The 24,912-nt window shown below is 51.2% G+C and overlaps 1 protein-coding gene across 1 annotated transcript in view; it reads left to right on the top strand.

Annotated features, from left to right (window-relative positions):
• Positions 1 to 2,244: 2,244 nt before the first annotated feature.
• VWA5B1 (von Willebrand factor A domain containing 5B1) overlaps positions 2,245 to 24,912 on the top strand; it is a 66,347-nt gene continuing 43,679 nt past the window's right edge. The window contains exons 1-4 of the mRNA XM_055139228.1: positions 2,245 to 2,451; positions 2,786 to 2,862; positions 21,698 to 21,862; positions 24,203 to 24,352. Of these exons, the coding sequence (XP_054995203.1) occupies positions 21,724 to 21,862; positions 24,203 to 24,352 (289 nt within the window). The 5' untranslated portion in view covers positions 2,245 to 2,451; positions 2,786 to 2,862; positions 21,698 to 21,723. The remainder of the gene's footprint in view (positions 2,452 to 2,785; positions 2,863 to 21,697; positions 21,863 to 24,202; positions 24,353 to 24,912) is intronic.

Genomic DNA, 24,912 nt, shown 5'->3' with positions numbered 1-24,912 from the left:
AAATAGTCTCACAACTGCTTCCAAGCCTGCAAACAGTGGGGTGGGTGGGAAGAGAGATGTGTTGGGGGAGGCGAGGCATTGCCTGCCTCTGCTGGGACCCCACTTCCCCTCTGCACACACCCCGTTCTCTTGCTGCCCCTGATTTCTGCCCTGAAAGCAGAAGACTGACCCACTCCTGAGAATAACCCTGGAGGAAGGAAGGAGAAGAGGTCTGGACCTTGGCTGGCACGTCCAGGTGACCAGGGTTGCCCTCTTCTTCCCTGTCTCTATCTTCACACCAATAAGCAAGTAAGATGACTTCGTGGGGGTGACTGATCGATCACCCAGCAGAAAGCCAGACACAGTACCGGGAAAACGACCAGGTTGGAGAAGTGTGTCTGCTGACGTGCCTCCCCTCCCACCCCTTTACTCCCCCTGCCCATTAAACCATTTCCTCCTAGCTGACTGACACATGTCATGGTGAGTGAGAAGACCTAGAGTTTCAGGAAGACATTCAGCAAATATCTGGGGGTTGGGGGGGGACTTTAAGCTCCTAGGAACCCTAATTGTACTTCCAAGAAAAAACAAGATGTGACTTTCTAATTATGGGGTTGTCAATTGGCAGGTGTCCAGCTAGGATAACAGGCATCAGTTACCTGTCAGCGTGCTTTTGAGCTCACCCAGTACCTCTGCTCTGCTGCACCCAGCTGCCTTGCCCCCCGGACCCCCACCCTCCTCCAGCATCCACAGGGACAAGCCACCTGCCTGGTGTGAGGTAAGAGAGGCGGGCTGGGCAGAGGGAGTTGCAGAGCTGGATTTAAATGCTGACTCTTCCACGTGCTGTGTGGTCCTAGGCAAGTCACTCTACTTCTCTGAACCAATTTCTCTTGAAATGGGGAGAGCCTGCCTGCCTTGGGGTTCTAGGAGGGTTAAAGGAATGTGGGTGTGTGGTCTCTGGCTCTGCCTGGTCCTGGGGCATCTACCTCCTCTGTGCCTCTGCTCTCAACCCCTGAGTGCTGTCCTGGAGGACCCCAGGCAGCCTCCAGCTCTCCGGGCTGCCTCTAGGCCCCTGAGGCCAGAGCTCCAACTTCAGGCTCACGGTTCTCGCGGCTGTGGCATGCGGGAGCAGGAAGCCCTGACTGTGGGACTCTGAGGCTGGACAGGCCCAGACTACGAACCCAGAATTACCAGCGAGGCCACAGCATGGCCTTGGGCAGACAGACTGACAGACCCGACAGTGTGGCACTAAGTGAGCTCATGGTGGTGGCAGGGGGACGCAGGGAGACATGGGGGGGGGGGCAAAGTGGTCCTGTCACAACAGCCCCTCCCCAGTACCCAGTCCTGGAAACGTGGCCCCGTCCCCAGAAAGGAGCAGCCCAGTGATGGCCAAGCTGAGGAGTGGCCTCTTCCGTAAGCTCAGACAAAAAGGGGAGGGCTCGGTGTGAGGGGGGAGCAGGCCCCGGCGGTGTGCATGGGGTGACTGTCATGGTTACACGCTGAAAAACCAAATGGCTCTGCTTCCTGCGGGCCACCTCACCAGCCACCCCAGTGTGGGCATCCGCCAAGCCAGCTGCCAGGGCAGGGGGTGCCAGCCTTGGGCACTGAAGCCCAGCTCCGGCGCTCTCTCTCTCTCTCTCTCTCTCTCTCTCTCTCTCTCTCTAATCTATCTATCTGTCTGTCTATCTATCTATCTATCTATCTATCTATCTATCTATCTATCTATCTATCTCTCCAGCAGCTCAGAGTACAGGGACAGGCAGGGGACGCATGGGCCCAGACACGTGTTGCTTCTCAGACAAGGTAAGGGCAGCTGAAACCTGGGTTGTCCCAAGGGAAATCTGGGTGTGTCTGTGGGGGTGTGCCTGTGTGCCAGCACTAGTGGGGAGGGGGCTTCAGCGAGAGAGTCGGGGTCTCTCTGGGTGTTTCCACATCAGAAGTGGAAGAGCAGAGCTAGCGCTGCTCTCCACATGCGTGTCCTGCCTCTCCACTCCTCCCCTCCTCCCTCCCGCCTTTCTGGAGTGCCAGTGGTGGCCTCTCCCTCCCTCCCTCTCTCTTCTCTCTCTCCCCTCCCTCTCTCTCTCTCCTCTCCCTCCCCATTCTCTCTGCCTCTCCTCTTCTCTCCCTCTCCCTCCCTCCCTCTCTCTCCCTCTCCCTCTCTCTCTCTCTCTCTCTCTCTCTCTCTCTCTCTCTCTCTCTCTCTCTCTCTCTCCCTCTCTCTCCCCCCTCCTCTCTGTCTCTGCCTCCTCCCTCTCTCCATCGCTGACACCTGTTCATTTCACCTCTTGGGGGCCCCCCAGCACCTCTTGTCAGTCCTCCAGGAGCCCTGGTGGCCAGGAGCTCTGCAGGCTGTCCAGTCTCTGCTGCTGGGCTCGTGACTGCTGACCGCCTGGAGCCTGGAGCGTTACTGTCCCCAAAGCCTCTGGCGGCAGGAGCCAGTGTTCTCAAAGCCCCAAGTCCCTCTGCTCTGGCCAGGTAAGCAGGAGCGGCTCTGGGCTCCGCTGGGCTCGGCAGAGGAGGGATGAGCAGGGCGGGGGTTGGGGGACTTGGCTGGCGAGTGCAGCTGCGGTGTCTGCTGACAAGACAAGCCCCCCACTGGAAGTCCCGTCATAACATCAGGAGCCCGATGATTCCACAGTTCCTCCCATCCTCCCCGAAGCCCTATAGTAGAGGGATAATTGCTGGGGGTTCCAAGCTCTCCCCCACCTCCTTCCTTCCTGAGAGCAACAGGCTCTTCTGCCTCCCTCCCCCACCCTTTCTCTCTGGAAGAGTAAAGCAGAGGCAGTTGCTCTTCCCCTCTTTGTCCCAGGAGCCTGCTCCCGCCCTGTTCCTGTCTGAACCCAGCCAGCTGATGGGACTGAGCCGCCGAGGCCCTCCAGGCACGAGGTGAGCCCCCGTCCTCCCGCTCTGGGGTGCAGGGCCGAGGGCACAGTCTGTGTTGGGTGTTGGGTGGGGGGCATGGCTGGGTGTCTGTGTGTGGTGGGTGTCTGGGTGTGAGTGCAGGGAACTGTAGGGACGGAGCTGGCTGAGTCGGGGAGGGGGGTTCTGTTGTGGATGTGAGTGGCTTACCTCATGAAGCAGTGTGGAGGACCTCTTGCATGTGTTGACATACAGGGACGTAAGAATGCGATGCAGGCCTGTGGACATGCACATACACACGCGTGCACCCGGTTGTAGATTGAACTTGCACCAGAGGCTTCTGGGCAGGAACCCCAAGGCCTAGGGTGGTAGCTGCCTGCAGGGTCCTCATCATCCAAGTCTTGGTCTGCATCTCTCCTGGGGGGTGTTGCGGGGGGGGGGATTTTTCTATCTGGTTCCTCCTCGGAACCCTGATGAGCAGAGAGCAGACCCCTGGGTCCCCATCAGGCCAAAGGCCTAGCAGTCTACTATTCTGACATGAGATGGGCCAAGGCTCCTGGCTTAGGGTGGCTCAGGCTGTAAATGTCCTCTGAGACCTGGGTGACCAGCCCCACACTGCTGGGGGGGAAGCACCCTGAAGGGGCAGCCCTGGGCAGCCTTTCCCCCTGTCCCTCACTGACCATGCCCCTGAGCAGGTGCCCTAGGGCTGGCCTCACCTGATCGGACAGTGGCACAGATAAGGCCCACACCCTAAGGCAAAGGGATAAACTGGATGGCAAGGACAGTGGGAGCAGTGCCCAGGTCAGCTCACTGTGACCTCCTGCTCCAGGTCCAGCTGTCTTGTCTGCTGCTGTAGCCCAGCGCTTCCTGCCAATTTTCTCTAATGCATTCCAACTCCGTGACTCAGGGGCCAAGCTGGGTCAACTCAGGTTTATCACTGTCTCAGGAGCGTCTCCAGGCCAGTCACCAAGGAAGGGAACTTGGGAAATGTCATACAAAGAGTCGCCATCAATAAGTCAATAAGTCAACAGAATTCCCTAGATCCACTGGGACCCGTCCAGGGATCAGTGGGCACAGCATGGCTTCAGGTCGCCTAGTCCTGTTTCCCATTAGCCTTCCTTAAGAGCAGGGTATTCTGGATACTCTTTTATGATACCCTTAGGCTTTAGAAGGGCTCTCTCCCCTCTAAGAGAGGAAGCCCGATAAGAGAAAAGCTGAGATCAGGGGTGTGCAGTGTGGGACTTAGGAGACTTCCTGGAGGCAGCGATGCTAGAGGAAAGACTTGGAGGACACACACCACGGGGAGCAGGATTGGTTTCCTAAGTGGCTGGAGGCGTGAGCACGGGCAGGGTTGGAAGGGGGACGCAGAAGGTCTTGCTGGACAGGTATCAAGCCAGATCACTGGAATGAGTAGACAAGTTAGAAGAATGGAAATATTTTGGCCCCTGGGTGTGCACTGAGGCTGACATCTATTCTATGTTTGGGGTCATAGCTCAGGTCATTAGAGGTCATAGGTCCTCTAACTCAGGAACAGTGCCCACCTCTACTGGGGAGACCACCAGGAATCCGCTGCCCAAGACCAGGTCGATGGCGCCCAGGCCTTAACTCCAGGATTCGAGGTCTCCTGGACCTCGTCCAGAGGGGAAATCCGAAGGGATGAATATGAACTGGGCCATAGGGATGGCCCAGGCTGCAGAGAGGCAAAGTCTTGAGTGTGAGAAAGGAGCAGGGGAGCAGAGTGCGGGGCAGAAGGCCTGGGACTGCATCCTGAGGAATTTCTGCCTCTAATGATGGGCCAGTCACTTGCCTCACAATAGTCCTACCCTAAAGAGTGATGCTACAAAAGAGATAGGGAAGGGGTCTTTGCAGGGAGCTGATTGGTACCTGGTGTCTTCATTGTGCGTGTCAAACCCTCGCCAGTATCTTACCCATGAGATGTTGTCTAATCCCTATCTGACAATCTAGGAAACTCAGTCTTGATATGCCCAGAGAGCCTTATATTTAAGGTCACATAACATATCTGGAGCCATATCTCCAGAAGCACAGTGAGGAGGTAAGTGTATCCAGGCCACATGCCATATACTTAGGGCCCATAGGAGAAAAATGAGATGAGAAGGATCTTTGGGCCACTCTCTAGAGGAGGGTAAGGGCACGCCGTGGAAGGAGCTGATTACAGCAGGACACAGCTAAGAGGAGACAGGGTTCGAAAGCGTCTGGGAGGCTGAGTAGCTTTAGAAACAAATAGATTGAGTGGAAGGAAAAGGATTCGACAAGGGCCTCTCAGGGGTCTCAGGAAAAGCAAACCTCCTGATTTGTCAGGAAAATAGAGGAAGAGTGGCGCCATATGAGAGCAGGCCTCTGGGACAGATGTGGTGGCTAAGACTGACTTTGACATGCCAGAGTCCGGCTATTAATATTCCTGGAACAGGGAACACTAGGATCAGACCAGAACCTCAAGAAGACTGATCTATCCAAGGAATTGCCTCTTGATCCTCTCAGGATCTGGAGGGATCCCATGGCCCTGTGTGACGACACTTTGCTACAGGATGTGCCACCCAAGACAAGGGCGGTAGGTGGCCTCGGTACAAAGCTCTTTTCCTTTTTAACCACACTAGGGGTCAAATCTCAGGGCCCAGGACACTGCTAAGAGGTTCTTCCTATGGATTTTCCTCTGGAGACTATGAAGTGATGCTCCAGGCTCTTAGATTAGGCCCATAGATAAGAGCAATGGGAGTATAGCAGATGTGTCTATCTGGTTTACCATGAGTCTCCACAGCGCTCATTTACACCATGTGCAGGGGGTTGTATAGTCATCATTCCCTGAGGCCCCAGAGATGTGAGGTTTTGTGCAAGTAGAGTCAATAAAACAGAAGACACTAATGAGCTGACTCTTTAAAGAATGTTCCTGCATGTACATCTGTTCTTGCTCAGAGCCAACATTGATCACTGACCATCACTTCAAGTCTGTGTCCATGAACTTCTCTTGGTTATTGGGTGGAGATCAGCAGCTGACCATTTAATGCCATGTAATGCCAGAAAATTACATGGTAAAACCACAATGCTGTGAAAGTTGTGGAGCTTTATAAAACCAACCAAAATTTATGTTGGATGACTCTAGTAATCCTATACCGTCATTGAAAAATGAGAACCTGGTAGAGTTAGGCCAGTGAGCCACAAAAGAAATTAATAGCCATGAGCTCATGAGGGAAGGGCTGGAGAGATAATACAGGAGTCAGACACTTGCCTTCCACACAGCCAACCCAGGTTCAATTCCCAGAACCTGTATAGTCCCCTGAGCACTGCCAGGAATGACCTTTGAGTAAAGAGCCAGCCATAGCTCCTGATCACCATTAATTGTGGCCCCCAGATCTCTTCAACAAGAAAAGTTCATCATGATACTACAACAGTGAAATATGAAATTTTTTTAAAGTCACATCATGCTACATACGATTTTTCAGAAAATAATCCCCTCTCCACAAACCAGCCAGTAGAGGGTTTGTTCTTTGTTCATAGCATATTTGTAATTGTAATTATTACTTTCTTCCAATATTTTTAGTTTCACTTTCAAAATAAAATCCCGATTGAAAAAAATTTTCATTTATTACTTCCTGTGAAATTTTGGTCCCTGTTTAAAGTGAATCTAGTTGGAATGAACTTATCCTGGTTCAATTATTGGAGGACTGTGGAAAACTCCCTTAATGAGCATTCAACATCTATAGAGTTGGATGGATGTAAGGAGGGTGGGTGGATGGTGGGTGGATTAGAAGACCAAATCTGAAGCCACACTATTTCATTTTTCAAGTCTCTTGCTTCTTTCATTGCTAGCCATCATTCATTCCTTCCATCATTCAATCCTGTATCTGAATTTTAATGAGCAGCTAATTGCCATGTGTACTTCTAGGATCCAGGCTTGGAGAAACATATCAAAATTCTGCCTTTGTGGGACTTCTATTCTAATGGGCTCACTGCCCATCTCCCCCCTCCCCTCCTCTTTTCCCCTTTCTAATTGTGTGACTTCTGTCCCATATTCCATCATTTTTGCTTGAACTCCCAGGGCTCTTCTAGCTACGTGGGACGGGATCACACTGCAGCCCAAAGCATCATTATTATCCTTGCTCATCACGCATGTCTGAAGTGGCTCACACTTCATAGATGTGACCACATCTAGGCCCAGATTAACAGAGGCTCCATGTGGACAGATGCCATGCCAACGATTGCATGGAAGGAAAAGGCATCCCCAGTTATTTACTAACTTGAGAAGCTTCCACTTGGGTGTAACATATATCACTTAGGTGAGTCTTTGGCTGGAGCAAAACTGGATAACACACAGACAGTGTTCCAGGGCCAAGGAAGAGCAGACTGTACAGAGAAGGAAACCCAGAATTATCTGGCCAACAGCATGAAGACCACATGCAGAATTCTTCCAGAAAGCTGGGTTAATAGTCTTGATCAGAAGTCTAACAGATGGTGGCGGAAGCCGGGGGAAAGGTTCTCTAGGATGAGATCCATTCTAACACCACCCTCCTAACACGGACCATGGCACGTAGTACTTTCTCCACAGATATTAAAACCTTGAAGCCAGTGGAGTCCACTTCTTGCTATCAAGCCTGACCTAGCAAGCCTGTAGGTTCCATTAATAACATCTTATTCTGGGCTGCCAGATCAAAAATAATGTTATAGATTGGGTAGCTGACTTTCTTTTTCTTTTCTTTCATTCTTTTCTTTCATTTTTTCTTTTATTTCTTTCTCTCTCTTTTTTCTTCCTTTCTTTATTCTCTCTCTTCTTCCTTCCTTCCTTCCTTCCTTTCTTCTTTCCTTCCTTCCTTCCTTTCTTCCACCCTCCCTCCCTCCCTCCCTCCCTCCTTCCTTCCTTCCCTCCCTCCTTCTTTCCTCCCTCCCTTCCTTCCTTCCTTCCTTCCTTCCTTCCTTCCTTCCTTCCTTCCTTCCTTCCTTCCTTCCTTCCTTCCTTTCTTCCTCCCTCCCTTCCTTCCTTCCTTCCTTCCTTCCTTCCTTTCTTCCTTCCTTCCTTCCTTCCTTCCTTCCTTCCTTCCTTCCTTCCTTCCTTCCTTCCTTCCTTCCTTCCTTCCTTCCTTCCTTCCTTCCTCTCACAGCCAGTGGCTGCCCTCCTGCTGGATGTTCACTGCACTGGCATGGAGAGAGAGATGGTGAGTGTGCTCCAGACTCTTTCTTTTCTTGGAAGGGGCCATCCTTTCCTGGAAGGAATAAACTTCACTTTCAGCACCTCATCTAAACTGAATTTCCTCCCAAAGACCATGACTTCCTCTAACATAGGAATTTAGAGAGACACACACTCAGTTCATCTCATAGGAAAAATAGACCCACTAAGAGCCAATTCCCTCAGGTTTCTCCTCTTCTGAGCTTCAGTCCCCTGGTCTTGAGAACGGGGACAATAAGCATTGTTTGGTTCCTTTTATAGAGCACCGTTAGTTCAGGGAGGAGAATGTGCTTTAGCTGCCAATCACTTCTTATGAGGCATGGGTGCTTGTTCCTTGTATAACTCATGGCGGATTTGAGAGAGTCGGGGGCCATGTCCTCCCTAATTCCTATTAATTTTATCCTTCCCTGTTCTTGGAATTTTGAAACCTTTCCTAAGATGTCTCCAAGATTTTCTCCAAGATTCTTCAAAAGCACTCTGGGAGGCCTTAATTGTCTCGCTTTTCACCTTTCTTCCCTCCCTGCCCTCCCCCTCCATAGGCCCAAACTGCCCACTGGTTGTTATTTTTCTTTAGGTTTTTTTGGTGGGGTGGGGAGTGGAAGGTCCTTTCAAGCAGTGCTCAGGAGGCCAGGGGACCAATCCTGCTGATAATTGGCCACCTTGGTCTCTGGTTCAGTGCTGGGGCTTGAAAATGAGGTGTTACTTGGGCCCTGTGATGCCAGAAGTCACCATGGTCATCTCAGCAGTGCTCACGAGCATGCAAGGAGATGTCTTGAGCTTTTCTCAAGAGGGTCACTTGATGCTGGAGTTTGAATTTGGGTCTGACCACTGAATCCCATCCCTTGCCCCTCCCCCTTTAAATGAGCCCTGTTATATCCTCACAGCTTTAGCCCAGCCCTTGGTTAGGGCTCTGACCTTTCATCTCTACTGAGTCCCACCTATCTGCCCAGATAGGAGGCCCGCTCAGTCGGCATCCACCATTCACATTGCTTCATTTCATCCCAATGGTACCAGGCGGGAAGCTGGCTGCTGTGCCCACTGTTCACATCAGAAAGCTGAGACTCAGAGAAACGGACTCACCAGCCCCTGTCACCCTGCAGTGCAAGAGCTGGGCTTCAGAGCTGGCTGTCAGGCTGAGGATTTAATCCGTGGGACACTATTTGTGTTGCATGTGTAAGACCCTGGCCTTGATCCCCAATATCGAAACAAATAGCATAAAATAAAAAACAAGGATGCTGCAGAAGCTGAGCCCTTGACCTCAGGCCAGCTGACAGGACCCTGCCACCATCTCCTTCTCTCTGCTTAGGGATCTCGCTTGGTCTGGTCTCCGTTGCAACAATCCCTCTTTGTTCCTGGGACTTATAGATGGGAGGGAGGGGAGAGAGCACTTCTCTTACCTCTGTGGATGTTGTGAGGGCAAAATAATGACCACATAGCCCCAGAATGAGGGGGCCAGAGAATAAGTCTCCCACCTGGCATTTAGATGTAGGAGCTGGGGCAAGGTTCCAAACATTTCCTCAGCTCACCTAGGTAACATGTAAAACAAATACAGGCCATGAGGACTCCAGAGTGCCAGTCCCATCCACCTCTGTGCCCAGGCCCAGCTTCTTCCACTGTACCCCCACTCCCAGCTCATCTTTCACCAGCTCCCCACCAGCTGCAGGCCCAGCCAGGAGTCAAACACTGAACCCTCTTCTGCAGGGAGTTGCCCCACCCCAGACCCATGGGGAGCCCTTTGGTTGTGTTTGCCCATTCTGCCCATTTGCCTCCGCATCCAGAGCCTTTCCCAGCAGAGCTTCCCGGACAGATTGACAGATTGACCGCAGAGAAAGATTAGGGGGCAGAGTGGTCATTTCTGCCCAAAGCCTGGGAGACCTCTCAGCCCTCCCCCACTCCAGGAAGGAATTTCAGAAGGGCAGTAGCTGGTGGGCCTGCACAGAACTCTTGAGAGGAGGGGATTCCCTAGTTCCTGGTGAGGATCTGGACCTCTGGGTAAGAACCAGCAGGGGCCCCCAGACTCTGGACCTGGCTCCCTGTTGACTCACTGTGGGACCCTCGGTGGGCCTGGGTTTTCTTCTCTGGAAGAAGAGATGATGTGCCTCCTGGGGAAGACACGAGGTAAGTCCCTCACTCCGAGATCCTGAGCGCTACCTCTGAGACTGGGAGTTTCGTGGGGGAGGGGCCCATCTCCCACTCCCCTGGAGCAGCGGGGGTTCTTGCCTTTGCATGGAGCCATGGTCTTGGTGTGGGCCGGATCCAGCACCTGTTTTCCGGTCATGTGCTCACGGTGTTAGAGGTGGCACCCAGAGCCTGCGCCTGTCCATAGGGCTGTCCTGAGGGTTTTGCCTGAGCAAAGGCACATGAAGTTACTCACTTAGAGTCACACCTAGGAGGCATCACAATTTCCAGATGCATTAGCTGTTGTTATTCTGAGGGGACTTCCCAAGTGATCCTCGGGAGACCGGGGGTCTCTCCCCACAATACTCAGCCAACACGGCCAGTGGTTCAGCGCCCAGGGATGTGATGCTTTCCAGAGCCAGAATGCAGTGCTGGAGATTACACAGACCCCCTCTAGTAGTGCTCAGGGGACCATGGGGTGCCAGCGACCAAACTGGAATTGGCTGCTTGCACCTTCACCCCTATGCTATCTCTCCAGTCCCTGTTATTATTGTTTAAGAACTGCTTCAGTCACTGTTCTTTGTGCTGGGTAATATCTGAGGAACAAGACAGATTATGGTTAGCCCAGGTTCAAACTCCCTCATACTGGCTTCAATTATTACTATTCTGTTTTAGTCATCAAGGCCTGCTAGCTGTCTTCCTGTGGCAGGTGTGACATTAGGATCTCTGTGAAGGGCTACACTGGACTCCTTGTCCAGTGCCCTCTGCCCACTCAGTCTTCCTGTCCCCTTGAAGGGAGAGTACATACAGAGAAGCAACCTGCAGCTTGGCATACACCCACAGGAAGTGAACGTAATAATATAGTCCACAGCCAACATCTAGACCAGACTAGTGCCCCAGGAAAAGGGGCCCCTGGGGTCACTGGAGATCACATCTAGTCATGGCAGGCATGAAGAAATGTCATAAACACAGGAGCCTGGATACAGTCTAAATTGGTAGAGACAGACCAGGAGGAAATCTTCTCAAGAGGAAAGTAAAGTAAAGTAAAGTAATAGCCAACATTTACTACGGGTGAAACTCTGGAGTAAGCACTGTAGAGGGAGGGTCTCACTTAAAATCCTCACAATAATCCTGGGGAATAAAGGACCCTGCTATTGACCCATTATGCAGGAGATGAAACTGAGTTGCCAAGAAAATGAAGTGTTGATGCATCAGGGGAGGAAAGGCAGGTTCCAGGGGCAGGAGTGGACCTCTCACCTGTCATTTGTCATGGGGAGGTATTTTGGGAGGGCCTAGGACAGGGCTTTTGTGTGGTTTCCTGAAAGAGCCAGAGAGCCCGAGGATCCTACAACAGGTCTCACTCCACTCCCTCACCCCTACTCTGCAATCTGCCGTGACCCCACCCATTTTAAGTGACATGTGTCACTTGGGCCATGGGGAAACTGTGCTGGAAGGAGCAAGAGTTTCTAGCCCAGGACCCTCGGAAAGGCCTGGTGGAGACGGCAGCCAGGAAGTAAACAAAAACAGAATGTTAGGACGGCAGAATTCTAGAAGCTTCAAGCCATCACCCTGATCCAGAAAACCTAACAACCTTGCCCACCTTTTCCGGGATTGCTGGTGTTGGTCCGGGTTGTGGTGGTTTGTGGAGGTAGACCCCCCTGGGGGGTGAAGACATGCTTTTCCTACAGGGGCAGCCGGGTACAGGGACGAGGATCGCCTGCCCAAGGTAAGTGTTGACCCAAGAACACCAAACTGGGGCTTGAGAGGGGGTAAAATGTAGCTCATATTGTGTGTGGCAACATGTCAGGATCCCCCCTATGGGAGTGGGAGGACCTGGTATGGGAGAGGATGGGGCAGCCCCTGAATGGCCTTCTGGGAGCCTATTGTGCTGTCTCTGGGACAGGTAGGCATTGAGGGTGAAAAAGGAGGAGCTATTTATCCCACTGAGCCAGGTACCGAACCCCAGGACCTGCCCAGCTCTTGACAGCCTGCGCTAGGGCCAGAGGGGGCGTGCCCTCTGCAGAGAGGATCACGGGAGAGGCAGGGAGGGAGAGTCTGCTCCTACTTCCCACACACCGGCTCCCAGGCAGCCATTGCCCTCCTCCTCTTGGACACCTAGGAAGCGGAACCACCCAGTTGTGGTCCTACAGATACTGAGACACAGGAGAGCCCAACAGGAACATGTGGGGCCGTGCCGTGTGCAGGTGGCAGAACCAGGCGAGGATGCGGCCAGGCCAGGCAGGACCCCAGGCTGCACTCTAGATGCCCACACCAAGCCAGTTGTTCTTTCCCTATGTCTTGTCTACATAACAAGGGGGTTAGGGAGTGCATGGGGGCGTCTCTCTTTGACCCAGAGCCCCCAGCCCCTGCTGCGATGACAAAACAGGTAGGGCAGGCACTCTCCTGCAAGCAAATCATCACATGCATCTGGCCTGTTGCTCCCGCACCTCATCCTGGCCAGGAACTCAGGCCACCCCAAGGGGGTCTCCTAGACCTGGGTCAGGGGCAGAAGCTGGCCGAACTCATGGTCACAGCTTGAGAGGCACCTAGAACTAGGGGACCAGACCCCAGTTCACCTGCTTCTCTCTCTCCCTCATCAGTTCAGCTCCAGGGAACCTGGCGATAGCTGGTTGGTGAGGGAAGAGGACAGGCTGGGGAGGTAGAGCCACTTCCCCACCGTGTAACACTGACTCTCGGACTTCCTCTTCCGTACCTCAGATTCCCCAGTAAGGAGAGGGGAGGGAGGCAGGAGCTTCAGCAATGGCTCTCAAAAGCAAGAACCTGGAGGGGACTCCACATAGATCCCCCCTCTGAACTGAGCCACGTGCAGGAATCTGGGGCACAGGGAGAAGGAAATGCCACTTAGTGCGGGAGATGTGGTAGCCTGACAGTTAAGTACATGGCAACTGTGGCCTGTCCTCTCCTGGAGTTCAGCAACATCACCTACTGGCTTCAGAAAACTCAGCCCTCTGAGAGTTGTAGTTTTCATCTAGGCACAGAACCCCAACCTCTGAGGAGTGGGGTCCGTTGTCAGATTCGATTTGTATAGGGCACTTGATATAATGAAGTGACGTTTCAGCCACTTGACAGATATTTATTGGGCATCTTCTACGCCCCTGGCTTTATTCTATACGTGGTGGCTAAAGCTGCAAATTCAAGTGGAGATTGCATGCCAGAGGGCTGGGAAGACACATTAAACAGAATAAATAAGCAGAAGACCTAGTTTTTCAGGGTGATGCTAAGGGGAAACCAACAAGCCAGAGGCCAAGACGGCTGTGAGGCTGTTCTCTGAAGTGTGGTCTCTATGTCTGAGTAGTTGGGTTTGGAGAGGGGGCAATCATGCATGAAATAACACAGGAGGCACAAGGGGGTTCCTGAGATATAAGTGGAGCTGGGTGGAAGGATAAGTCAGTGGCTATTACAGGACAAGGGAGTAGAGGGAGCTTGGAGCCAGGGTCACATGTTTCTCAAATGGATGGCAGGATGTTTCATGGGGACCTCAAAAATGGCATGCAGCAAGGGCTGAGGCTTAGGAAGAGAGTTTTATAGGTGGACAAGCCTGATGGTCTTGGAAGAGCAGCTGGAACCAAGGAGGACCCATCTCCTATCTCCTGACATGGGGGAGGGGCGAGTGACAGGACTAAGAAGTGTCCCCTGGAGAGGACTGCATCTCCAGAGTGGGGGTAAGGTGTGAGGTGAGGAGGAGCAGCCTGAATTAGGCCCACTCAGAGTGCAATAAAGAGAACCTCCGGGAGCTAAAAATTTATGGAAAACTGGATGGAACCAATCTGCATTGGGGAGGCATATTTGGGGGGCCTGGTGGAGCCACAGCGGGATGAGAACCTTGTGGGTGGAACAGCTTCAGCCTCCCAGAACCTCTGCCCTGGACCTGGCACTTGGCACTTTGCCACTGCTCTCCCGAGACTGACCCAATCGGAAACCATGAAAGGGACAGCTTGGCACTACCCTTTCATATCCACCCATCCATTCATTCAACAAATATTTCTTCATCACCCACCAGCAGGACAGGCGCTGCTTGGGGTGCATGGTTACATGGCTGGGGCAGACAAGGTATCACGTCCCTGCCCTGTGGAGGGAGGTGGTGATCATCTTTTCACTCCAGAAACATTTTTGTTCTTGTCTGCCAGGTGATCCATGCTGCAGAAGAGACAAACCCAGGGCAGGAGGGAGGGAGGGAGTGGCAAGGCCTGGGCAATTGCAAGCTGGTGTTTAGGGGAGTTCTCCAGAGCAGGTGCTCGCTGGGTCAAGAGCTGAGGGAGTGATGGGGGCTAGCCCTGAGGACATCTAAGGGAGAAGCCTTTCTGGGAGCAGAAACATCCACGGTGGGAGGGGAAAACAGAAGAGCAAAGGGTCCAGGTTAGGGAACCATCAAAGTAGTCACATGACTGAACTATGTCTTCTAAAGAGTACTGGCTGTTTCACTGGGGTTATATGTAAGGGGGCAAGAGGGTGACAATAGCGGAGGTGGCAAGAAGAGGCCATACTTTAAATCTGTTGGGCTTGTGGGTTTACTGAGTATCTGTCTCTTCCATCGTTTAGACACTCGTACCTGCCGCTTCCCACTGTCTGTCTCTTATCTAGGAGGTCTCGAAAGGTTGGTGCCCTTGGGAGGCTATTGACATTCATTTATTCCTTCACTCATTTCACCTCACACCTATTGAGCACCTGCTGTGTGCCAGGCAAAACTGGGTGTTCTTTAAATATCATAGTTAGCCTCCATAGTGGATAACTAGATCATAGTTAGTGCCCCAGCTATGGATCAAAAATGTGTCCTCTGTCACCTGCAGTGGTTGTGTCTGTGCTGAACGTGGAAATGTACTTTTGTTTCTCCTCACGGTTCTCTAACCAGTACAGCCCAGCAGCTGCTTATAGCACATTCACACTCTTTAAGTCATCTAGCGGACTGGAGCGACAGCACAGTGAGTAGAACATTTGCCTTGCACGTGGCCTACCCGGTTTGATTCCTCTGTCCCTCTCGGAGAGTCCGGCAAGCTACCGAGAGTATCCCACCCGCACAGCAGAGCCTGGCAAGCTCCCCGTGGTGTATTCGATATGCCAAAAACAGTAGCAAGAAGTCTCACAATGGAGACGTTACTAGTGCCTGCTCCAGCAAATCGATGAACAATGGGACGACAGTGGAACAGTGTTACAGCGGGGACTCATAGTAATGAATGTGCACAGATGACATGCAAATAGTATGCCATTTTATTTTTATATTTATTTTATGAAAAATACCATGATTTAAAAAGTTGTCCACTATACAGTCGCTTCAGGAACGTAGTGTTCCAACACCACCAAAGTGACCTTTTCTCTACCAATGTTCTTAGTTTCCTTCTCATCCCCAAAATGCCCCCTTCAGCACATAACAAATTGGCTTCAATATTACTTATTCCAACAAAACTCTAAGGAACAACAATCAAAAATAAATTACTAAAAGCCAATTTGTGATTTCTGTTTTTAAATTTTTTAATTTTTAAATTTTATAAGGTAATTCACCATATTTGATTGCATTTAATATTCAAACACCAATCCCACCACCATTACACCTTCCCACCACCATATTTCAGATCTTTCCATTCCAAACCCCAATCCCTGTCCCAAAGCAGACCGAAATAATATATTTTGTATTGTTTGTTATGGAAAAACACTGGAAATACTACAAAACAATTTGTGATTTCTATATTATTTTTAACCTATATGAATAAGGAAAGGAAAACCCTTTAATGAAATATAATAAAAATGCTTATTCTCATTTACATAAGTAAGTTCTCAACTCTGGGATCCAAAGTATATTGTATTAAATTTTATTTTATATTTAGATCTCTGCCAAGATTTTATATTTATATTTAGATCTCATTATGGTCATAATTATGCCTTACCTGTCATTAATAAAGCTTTTAAAGAAATTGTGTACTAATATATTTTGGAATTTACATGAAATAGGTAAGGCCACCTTATGTACAATTCCCCCCCTATACTTTATATAAACACCATGGTCTGCAAAGTTGTTCATGATGGCTTGTTATAGGCATTCAATATTCCAACACCAGTTCCACCGTCATTATCACCTTCCCTCCACCATTGTCTCCAATTTTCCCAATTACCCCTCAAGTCTGTCCCCATAGTGGGCCCACAGTAATTTACTTTATATTGCTTATTATCAACAAATTGTTAACTGAATGATCAAAAATAATTTCTTAGGGAGCTGGAGTGATAGCACAGCGGGTAGAGCATTTGCCTTGCACGAGGCCGACCCAGGTTCAATTCCCAGTATCCCATATGGTCCCTTGAGCACCGCCAGGGGTAATTCCTGAGTGCAGAGCCAAGAGTAACCCCCGTGCATCGCTGGGTGTGACCCAAAAAGAAAAAAAATTAAAATAATTTCTTAGAGGAAAATTAGTGCAGATTGCTGGATCTCACCACAGAGACATTAAAGCCTTGTATGAGGGATTACTAAAATGTTGTTACAGATTAAGTCTTCTGTGTCACTGTTTGGCTAGCAGAGGTTGGTTGCCTTCTATGTTACATCCATCCAATCTGGAGTGTTACTACTGAATTATTACTCTTGTAGCTTTGGGGGGGTTTTTTTCTTTTTTGGTCACACTGGTGATACACAGGGGTTACTCCTGGTTCATGGACTCAGGAATTACTCCTGGCTGTGCTCAGGGGACCATATGGGATGCTGGGAATCGAACCAGGTCGGCATGTGCAATACAAATGTCCTACCCGCTGTGCTATCGCTCTAGCCCCAACTCTTTAGCTTTTGGAGACATCAAGTAGCCACAAGGTGGCTGCTCGCGCACTCTCAAAAGTCCAGAATTTGTAACTGGGTGGTACAGCTGGAGTTACATTTTTAACTGGACCGTGGCTTTGGGGTGTGGACGTGACTGCCGGATCTTCCAGAAGTACAGAAAGGTGTGGGGAAGTAGCCTATCTCAACTCCAAGAGAGCCTGGAGATTTTAGTCACAAATCTAAATCTCTGGAAATCGGTATACCTAATTTTTCAGCTGGCTAATTTCTGGGTGAGGCTTGTTTCCGACACAATAGATTCTGGCCAGGGGCATGGCAGCGATTTTGCAGTGTGGGAACAAGTGGCTGGGGGTGGGGGGAGGGTTCTCTTTGGACTGGCCCTGGACTGGGTGTCTGGGATATCTCAGCCATAGTATGAGTCTCCCTGCATTTCAATATCTGTTGGATGGGAATGGGGTGGGGGTAAGGAGGCAGGGCTTGAAACCAATTCCTCATGATACCCAAAGATGACTATATTCATTTTAATTGTCAAGCGCAAGTGAGCAAGGAGCCCATTGATCTCACATTCACCCAGGTTTTTAGATGTGGGAACCAGTCTTTGAGGATGAAGTGACTCCTTTGGTCCGAGTGAGGCATTAAGTCACTAGGATTCAAATCTAGGCTTGCTTGGCTCCAAAAGGACAAAGGTCACTTGAGATTTCTGAGCTCTGGACCAGCAGGAAACAGTCTTGGTGTGGAATGTTTATACCAGAAGCTGCATAGAGTCTCCTAGAGTCTATAGGAAGTTCTTAGGGCTCACTATCAGTATATTTATTATTAACAAAAGATGCTACAGGGAACCACCTTTGCCATAATCCATTTTTCTGTTCCTCCCCAACTATTCCTCAAGGTGTACTAGGGTCTCTGACCCCACTTTCTTCTCCCAGCCCCAGTTTACTAATTCCTTTGCTGTTTTCTCTCACCTCTCCAGCCCATTTTCCTGATTCAATATCTCAAAAGTCAAGAACCCATTCGAAGATTGTCTGGTAAATCAGGAAGAATATAGCAAAGGGAAATGGACTATATGTTGATACTGACGTTCTATGACCTGCCCGGATCAGCCCCTGAGATCTGCTCATCCCAGACCCTTTTTTTTAAAATTTTATTTTATTGAATCACCGTGACAAAAGTTACAAAGTTTTAAGGTTTAAGTCTCAGTCATATAATGATCAAACCCCCATCCCTTCACCAGTGCCCATGTTCCCCCACCAAGAACCCCAATATACACCCTCCCACCCCCCCACCCCCCGCAACTGAGTGCGGAATATTCTCTCTATACTTTGGATACACTCAATATTTCAACGGAGAACTGACTATTATTATTTGGAATTTTCCCCCAACAATCAAACCTGATGAAAAGGCATCATTTGATAGTTTGTTTTCCATGGCTGAAAATGAAGATTATAGGCCGCAACAGCGGCCGCGTGGTTTTGGATTTCTGTTCTTTTAGCTCAGTTTACAGTCTAGATGCATTTCTATAAGTCTCTGGGTGCCAGAACGGGTTAGTAGAACCTCCCGGATCATAGTCTTTAAGGAGCAGAGGGGCCGTGTCATGCGCAGCTGCTCCGGATCTCATCTGGGCCGAGGGCGTGCCAGTAACACCCCTATCCCATGATCTCTTGTGCGCCACGTCACTACAAAGCGAGTACCTCTGGGTTGTGAGTCCTAGAAAATGGCGGACGCCACGTGGGCGCTGGTGCTGCTGCCGCTGCTGTCTTCCCCGTAGAAAGAAAGCGCTGGGAGATAAAATCCTTCCCCCTCCTCGGGCGGCATGGGGTCGTAGCTCAGCTCACAGTCCAGATGCATTTCTATAAGCATCCCAGACCCTTTTTAAGATCTCACCCCTGACTTCTAGTATTGTCCAAGAGGCTTCTTCCTTGTCAGTCTCAGGTGCCTCCCGTGACCTAGAGCTCACTCAAGTGAGAATGGGAAGTCTAAAGAGGTTGTGCAGAACTTCAGGCACTTGCCTTGCATCCGGCTGGTTCCGATAGACCCCAGCACCTCACGTTCCCCTGAGCATCATCAAGTAAAGTCCTGGAGGTCCCCAAGTACCTCTGAATATGACCTTAAGGCACCTGAGCCCTGTTGGAAGGCAGGGGGGGTTATCTTCAGCAGTACAGCCTTGCACCCTTACAATGACCTGGCAGTCTGGCTGGCCGAGAATCACCAGGAGGGGTACCCGGGCATTCTGAGCAACATTGGGAAAAGGGAACCCCAAAAGAAGGGCAAAGAGCATCAAGTACAAATAGATGGCCCCATGCCATGCATCCTTTGAGTACCCCAGACTTGCATGTAATGTTGCCTTTTAGATTATAGACTACAGAAGGTTGCTTTGAGGGCTGAATAAGACTCATATATGTGCCAGCTCGTTTGTTTTTGCCATATTACGATGATCTTCACTTATTGGACTACATAAGCACTAAACCTAAGTGCCTAAGGAAGGAGCTGTGTATTATCTTTGCATTCTCAGTGGCTCATTTGGGACCAGGAAAAGCAGCAGGTACTGATCAATGCTGGATGAATGGGTGAGAATAGGCATCCATTAGCACTCTCCCAACCCCAGAATTTCAAGTTAACTTTTCCCTAGAGGGCTGCCATTGTTGAGAATCAGTCGGGCGTCTGCCCTGCGTTAACATTATCGTCCAAACATGCCATCCTGGACTGGGCTCTGGGTACAGTGTGGAAAGACTGGCCTTGGCAAAACTCTACCCCAAGATGCACCCCATGTTTGCATCCAATCTGGCTGCTAATTTCCAAGGCTGCCTGCTGGCCAGGAGCAAAGACGGATGTGGAGGAGGCGGAGGGTGGGGGGAGGCGAGGTGGGCGGCAGCAGAGAGGAGAGGGCCTCCATCCGGAAATGAATTCTGCCATCTTGTTCTGCCCCTGGGGAGCAGCCAGGCTTCGCTGCGGCCACCAGCACAGCAAACTCCCCAGAGGAAGCGGCCCGGCAGCTCCTTATCTGCTCCCAGCTGTCAGTCAGCCTGCTGGAGATCAGCCAGGACTGAGAGCTGTCTGGGCCAGACCCTAATTAAAAGCCACTGTGGAGTCTGGCAGAGAGAACTGAAGCACAGGAGCCGAACTGGTGGGTGACGGAAACTCGGAGGGCAAGAATTCCCGACTTTGTGAAGGGTCAGCATCACCAGAGCCACAGAATAGCCTCCCCAGTCAGGTGGTGGACCTACCACAGTAGGAGAGTGGGAGGGAACCCAGAAAAAAAGTCTCACCTCCAATTTGCTTTGCTTGATTTGCTTTCCTTCCTCACCTCTCAAAGGCAAGTGATTATCTGGGAGGGACTCAGGGGCTTGACAGTATTGTGAGGTCTTAGCTCGCCCACCGCCAACATGACACCTGTCATTCATGCTTGTTCATTCATTCACCTCAGTATGCTCTGAGGAGCCAGAATAGATGTGTCTCAGACCTTCCAGACACAGGCCAGAACAAGACCCTCACTCAAACTAAATGTTTCCTCACACACCCCCAAGAAGTTTCTCTTTCAAGAGAAACTTGGCCTATGAGAGACAAGTTGTGGGCTAAGGGGTCCAGCTCCCTGTATCAAAGTGGGCCTTGGCAGCTGGGATAGAGAAGGGATCACTAAGTCAATGATGGTTGGAGGGATCCCTCGGGATGGGAGATGTGTGCTGAAAGTAGATAAAGGACCAAACATGATGACCTCTCAGTATCTGTATTGCAAACCATAATGCCCAAAAGGAGAGAGAGAGTAAGAGGTAAATTTTCTGCCATAGAGGAAGGGGGAGAAATGTAATGGTGGCGGGGGAGATACTAGGGACATTGGTGGTGGAAAATGTATACACTGGTGGAGGGATGGGTATTCGATCATTGTATGGCTGAACCTCAAACATGAAAGCTTTGTAACTGTATCTCATAGTGATTCAATTTAAAAAAAAAAAAGTGGGCCTTGGGATGAGGTTTCCAGGATTCAAAGGGAAAGTACAAAGATGGAAGTAAGTGGGGCACATTTGAGAAACGGAATAGCAGCTGAGAAGCCTCCCAAAATGTGTGTGAGGATATAGAGGCTCCAGAGGCCAGAAGGACCCCCACAGGCCCCAGTGTGCTGAGCATGGGGGTGTGAGTCCACCCACCAGCAGCAGGAAACCCCTGGAGATAGAGAGATGGTGTCATGGAGACCAGTTCAATTTGTGTGCTGGAATGTTCGCTTGGCGTACAGAAGGGGGAGGGGAGACCCAAGAGGCCAATGGGAGAGCTGCCGTGTGGGCAGGGATGGCAGTGGGCTGGGAAGGGATGCTGGTGACAGAGAAGAAAGGACACACTAAAGTCCAGGATTTTCCAGAGACCAAGCAGGGACTTGGCGACAGTCTGAGTGGTGGGGTGTGGTGGGCAGGGCCAGGATTGCCTCCCAGGCTGTCAGCCTGTGCGCCCAGTGAGAACTGAAACGGGCACTTGAGTCGGACAAGGAGGGACTTGGGGAGCTATTCCCAGGTTGTCGTGTCATCGGCCTCAGGATGCCAGAGCTGACAGAAGCAGGTGCCCACCCACCCTCCAGAGTGAGGACGAAGCTTCTCTCTGGTCCTCCCTGGGGAGTCAGGGCTAAGCTGGGGGTGAATCCCACAGCTCCGGTCCAAGTCTCTCCTGGGAGTGGCAGGGAAGGGCAGGACCACTTCTCAGGGCCTGGACAGGACTGAGTTGCCTTATGGAGGCTCACACACTGGAAGTGCATGTGCGGACTGAAGAGGGAGCGGGGACCCCTCCCCACTTGCAGCCCTTCTTGACTCTTGCAGGTCCTGAAAGCTGTGTAGCTGGCAGAATGCCAGGTCTGCTGAACCAGCTCACAGGGGCAGCCCTTCCCCTCACCGCGTCCGAAGTCACCTCCTTCGTCAGTGGCTATGCCCTGGGTCTCACCGCCTCCCTCACCTATGGCAACCTGGAGTCTCAGCCTTTCCAGGGTAAGGAGCCCCCTGGGGGCTGCCCAGGACCACTTCCTTCCCACTTTGAATGCCCACATTGACTTTTACTAGCCTGATGACCTGGAACAAGTCCCAGCTCCCTCTATAAGAAGGATTATTATTCCCACCCTGTGTGCCTCCAAGCTGGCAGCAAATGGGTCAGGATGGGAGCCCACCCACTTTCTCAGGGAACCTCAGGTTAGCAGAGGGCTTGAGGGGGCCAGGAATCCCCAGCCCTGCACTTCACACCTGCACAAACTTGGGAAAAGCCTTTTTTCTGTGGAAATTAGGGTCCAGTGAGCCCAGGGCTGGAAGAGGAATAGTGAACTAACGACCGAGTTAGTGGGAATGAAACCAATGGGCGAATATCAGTGAGGTGGCTGGAAAACAGAGGTACAATGGTCTGCAAGGAGCCATTTGTACCTCACACCTGTCTACTCAGGGAGTAGCAAGAAGTCTGGGCAGGGTGTGGTGGGAAGGAGGATGCTGTCAGAGGCTTGCTGTGATTTGGGTCTCTGCTCACCCACAGAATAGGACTCCTGGTCCCCAATCCTCTTGTCTGTGGGTGCCAGCCTGATGGCTCAGAGGCAGAGCAAATGACTGACCCCACCGCTCTGTAGAAGGGAATGGAGAGAAAGCAACTCCCAGGGCACCTGACTGGAGCCCCCCAGAAGGTTACATTACTGAATCTCTTGGGGACAGCCTTTTGATTTCCACCTGCAGACAGACCAGTCTCCCCATTTCACAGATGGGGAAACAGAGGCCAGCGTTTGTGGAAGGCTTACTCTGGGACGAGCACCGTGGTGTTTAGGTATTAGTGAGCAGGGTAAGCAAGATCAAATTGTCTGGAGCCTCCTCACAGCCCCTGGACCCAGAGCTTCGCAAGGCCCAGGAGAGGAAGGCAGTGGCCAGGCCCCATCCAGAACCTCTGAATCCCAAAGATCCCAATCACAAGGGAATGCATGTGCGTGGAAAGTCAAGGAAGCATCCAGTTCATGATTGTGGGCGGGACTGGAACATTAGAGAACACAGCAGGTAGGGCACTTATTTTTCAGGCAGCTGATCCAGGTTTGATCCCCAGCATCCAATGTGGTGCCCCGAGTCCCACCAGGACTGATGCCTGAGCGCAGGTTTGAAGTAAGTCCTGAGCACTGTCAGGAGTAACAAAAACAAGACTACACAGCTGAGAACAAGCCAGGGAGAGCTCAATGGACCAAGCACAGGTTTTGCCTGTAGAAGGCCCAATGCTCTGAGCAAAGCCAGGAGCGACCCCCACCGCACTCCAGAACTTCTGGGGGTGACCCCAAGCAAACCAAAAACAAGCAGACTAAGATGGCGGGCAGGCGTCCTGAGACTCACAGCTCAGGGCGTGGGGCTCTCTCCACCTTGGCCGAGAGCCTGACTCGAGCTCCATTGTCGGCACTCTGCAGGCAGAGCTTTGAGGCTTCAGAATACTGAGCGCCTGCCCCAGGTCACAGACAAGGAAAGGCGGGAGGGTGGGGTGAGGACCCGCAGCCACTCGCTTTAGCCCCAGTTCCTGGTGTTGGATGGGGCTAGGTGCCCCCACGGATGGGTTTATTAGGCCCATTCCACAGTTCAGACAAAAACCCATATTTCTCACGAAAGAAAAAATGACTCTTGTTCCAACTGAATGTGATTTGGAAGCCACCTTGACTTGGACCAGGAAAGCAACTCAACACAATTCCTTCTTTGTTAGGTTTCCTTTGACGCAGCCCTTAGTGTTTTGCTTGTTTGTATTGGGCCAGACCCAGTCATGCTCAGGGCTCACTCCTGGCTCTGTGCTCAGGGATGATTCCTGGCAGGACTCAAGGAACCATATGGGGCTCTGAGGATCAAACCCGGATCAACTATGTACAAGGAAAATGCCCTATCCACTTCTCTCTCTCTCTCTCTCTCTCTCTCTCTCTCTCTCTCTCTCTCTGGCCTCCATCCTTAGCTTTAACTCTGAAAACGTAAAGTTATATTCTTTCCTAAAATAATAATAATGAGGATAACAAAAAGGAAAAAAAATAGAGTTCCTACTCTCTCATGAAAAATCACAAAAGCTAACCCGCTAACCCTTCCACCCTCACAGAGTAACGGTTGGGTGGAAAAGGGGGCAGCTACCCACTACCAAAGGTCCCTGCCCCAAAATGCCTGATGTCACAACCCCCCCCCCCAGGCCCCAGACTCCCCACCTGAGGTCTCGCTGCCCCCACAGCCCAGTGGAGAGAACCATCTATCTATTCAGTGAGACGAAGGTCTGGGTCCCTGTCCAGAGCCGAGGCACGCAAGGCGGGGCTGTGGGGATTCCCCATGGTGCGGGTCTTGCTCTGACAGGCCTCTTCGTGTACCCCCTGGATGAGTCCACCACGGTGATCGGCTTTGAAGCAGTCATTGCTGACCGCGTCGTGACAGTGCAGATCAAGGATAAAGCCAAGCTCGAGAGCAGCCAGCGAGATAGCCCCTACACGGGAGCCACCGTCACAGGTAGGGTAGCCAGAAGGGACGTGGGAGGGCCTGCGCCCAGCCTGAGTCTCGGGCCGACAGAGGGCAGGTGATGGGAGAGGGTAGAAAGAGTCCTGGACCAGGTGTCAGGGATCCTGAGATACGGATCCCTGTGTGATATGGAACCAATTCTTAACCTCTCTGAACCTCACCTGGCTGTCTGCAGTGTAGAGGGAGCAATTGCTGTTCTCACCTCCAAAGTGTGATAAGCACCAAAGGAGGGAAAGAAAAAGAACATTCTCTGGCGAATCCCAAAATTCACAAGGGGTAGAATAAGTCAGGTCAGAGTGAGTCCCAGATCGTCGGTTTCCCGGTTAGTGTGAGTTAGATATGGTCTCCAAAGAGGTGGTTGTACTTATGGTTGTACTCATCCAATCAAGCACATGCCTCAGGCCCCGCTACAGAGGAGTGTTCCAATCAATGGATGCCTGAGGCTCAGAGTGGGTGAGTGACTGGCCCAAGACCAAACAGCATGTTAGGGGCAGGGCCAGGGCTTGAATCAGACCACGTGTCTGATGAGATTTGTATTGTTGGATCTAAGA

The sequence above is a fragment of the Sorex araneus genome, chromosome 5, assembly GCF_027595985.1.
Source record: "Sorex araneus isolate mSorAra2 chromosome 5, mSorAra2.pri, whole genome shotgun sequence".
Classification (NCBI taxonomy): domain Eukaryota; kingdom Metazoa; phylum Chordata; class Mammalia; order Eulipotyphla; family Soricidae; genus Sorex; species Sorex araneus.
The sequence above is the reverse complement of the archived record's forward strand: the minus strand, read 5'-3'. Positions and strand labels throughout refer to the sequence as shown.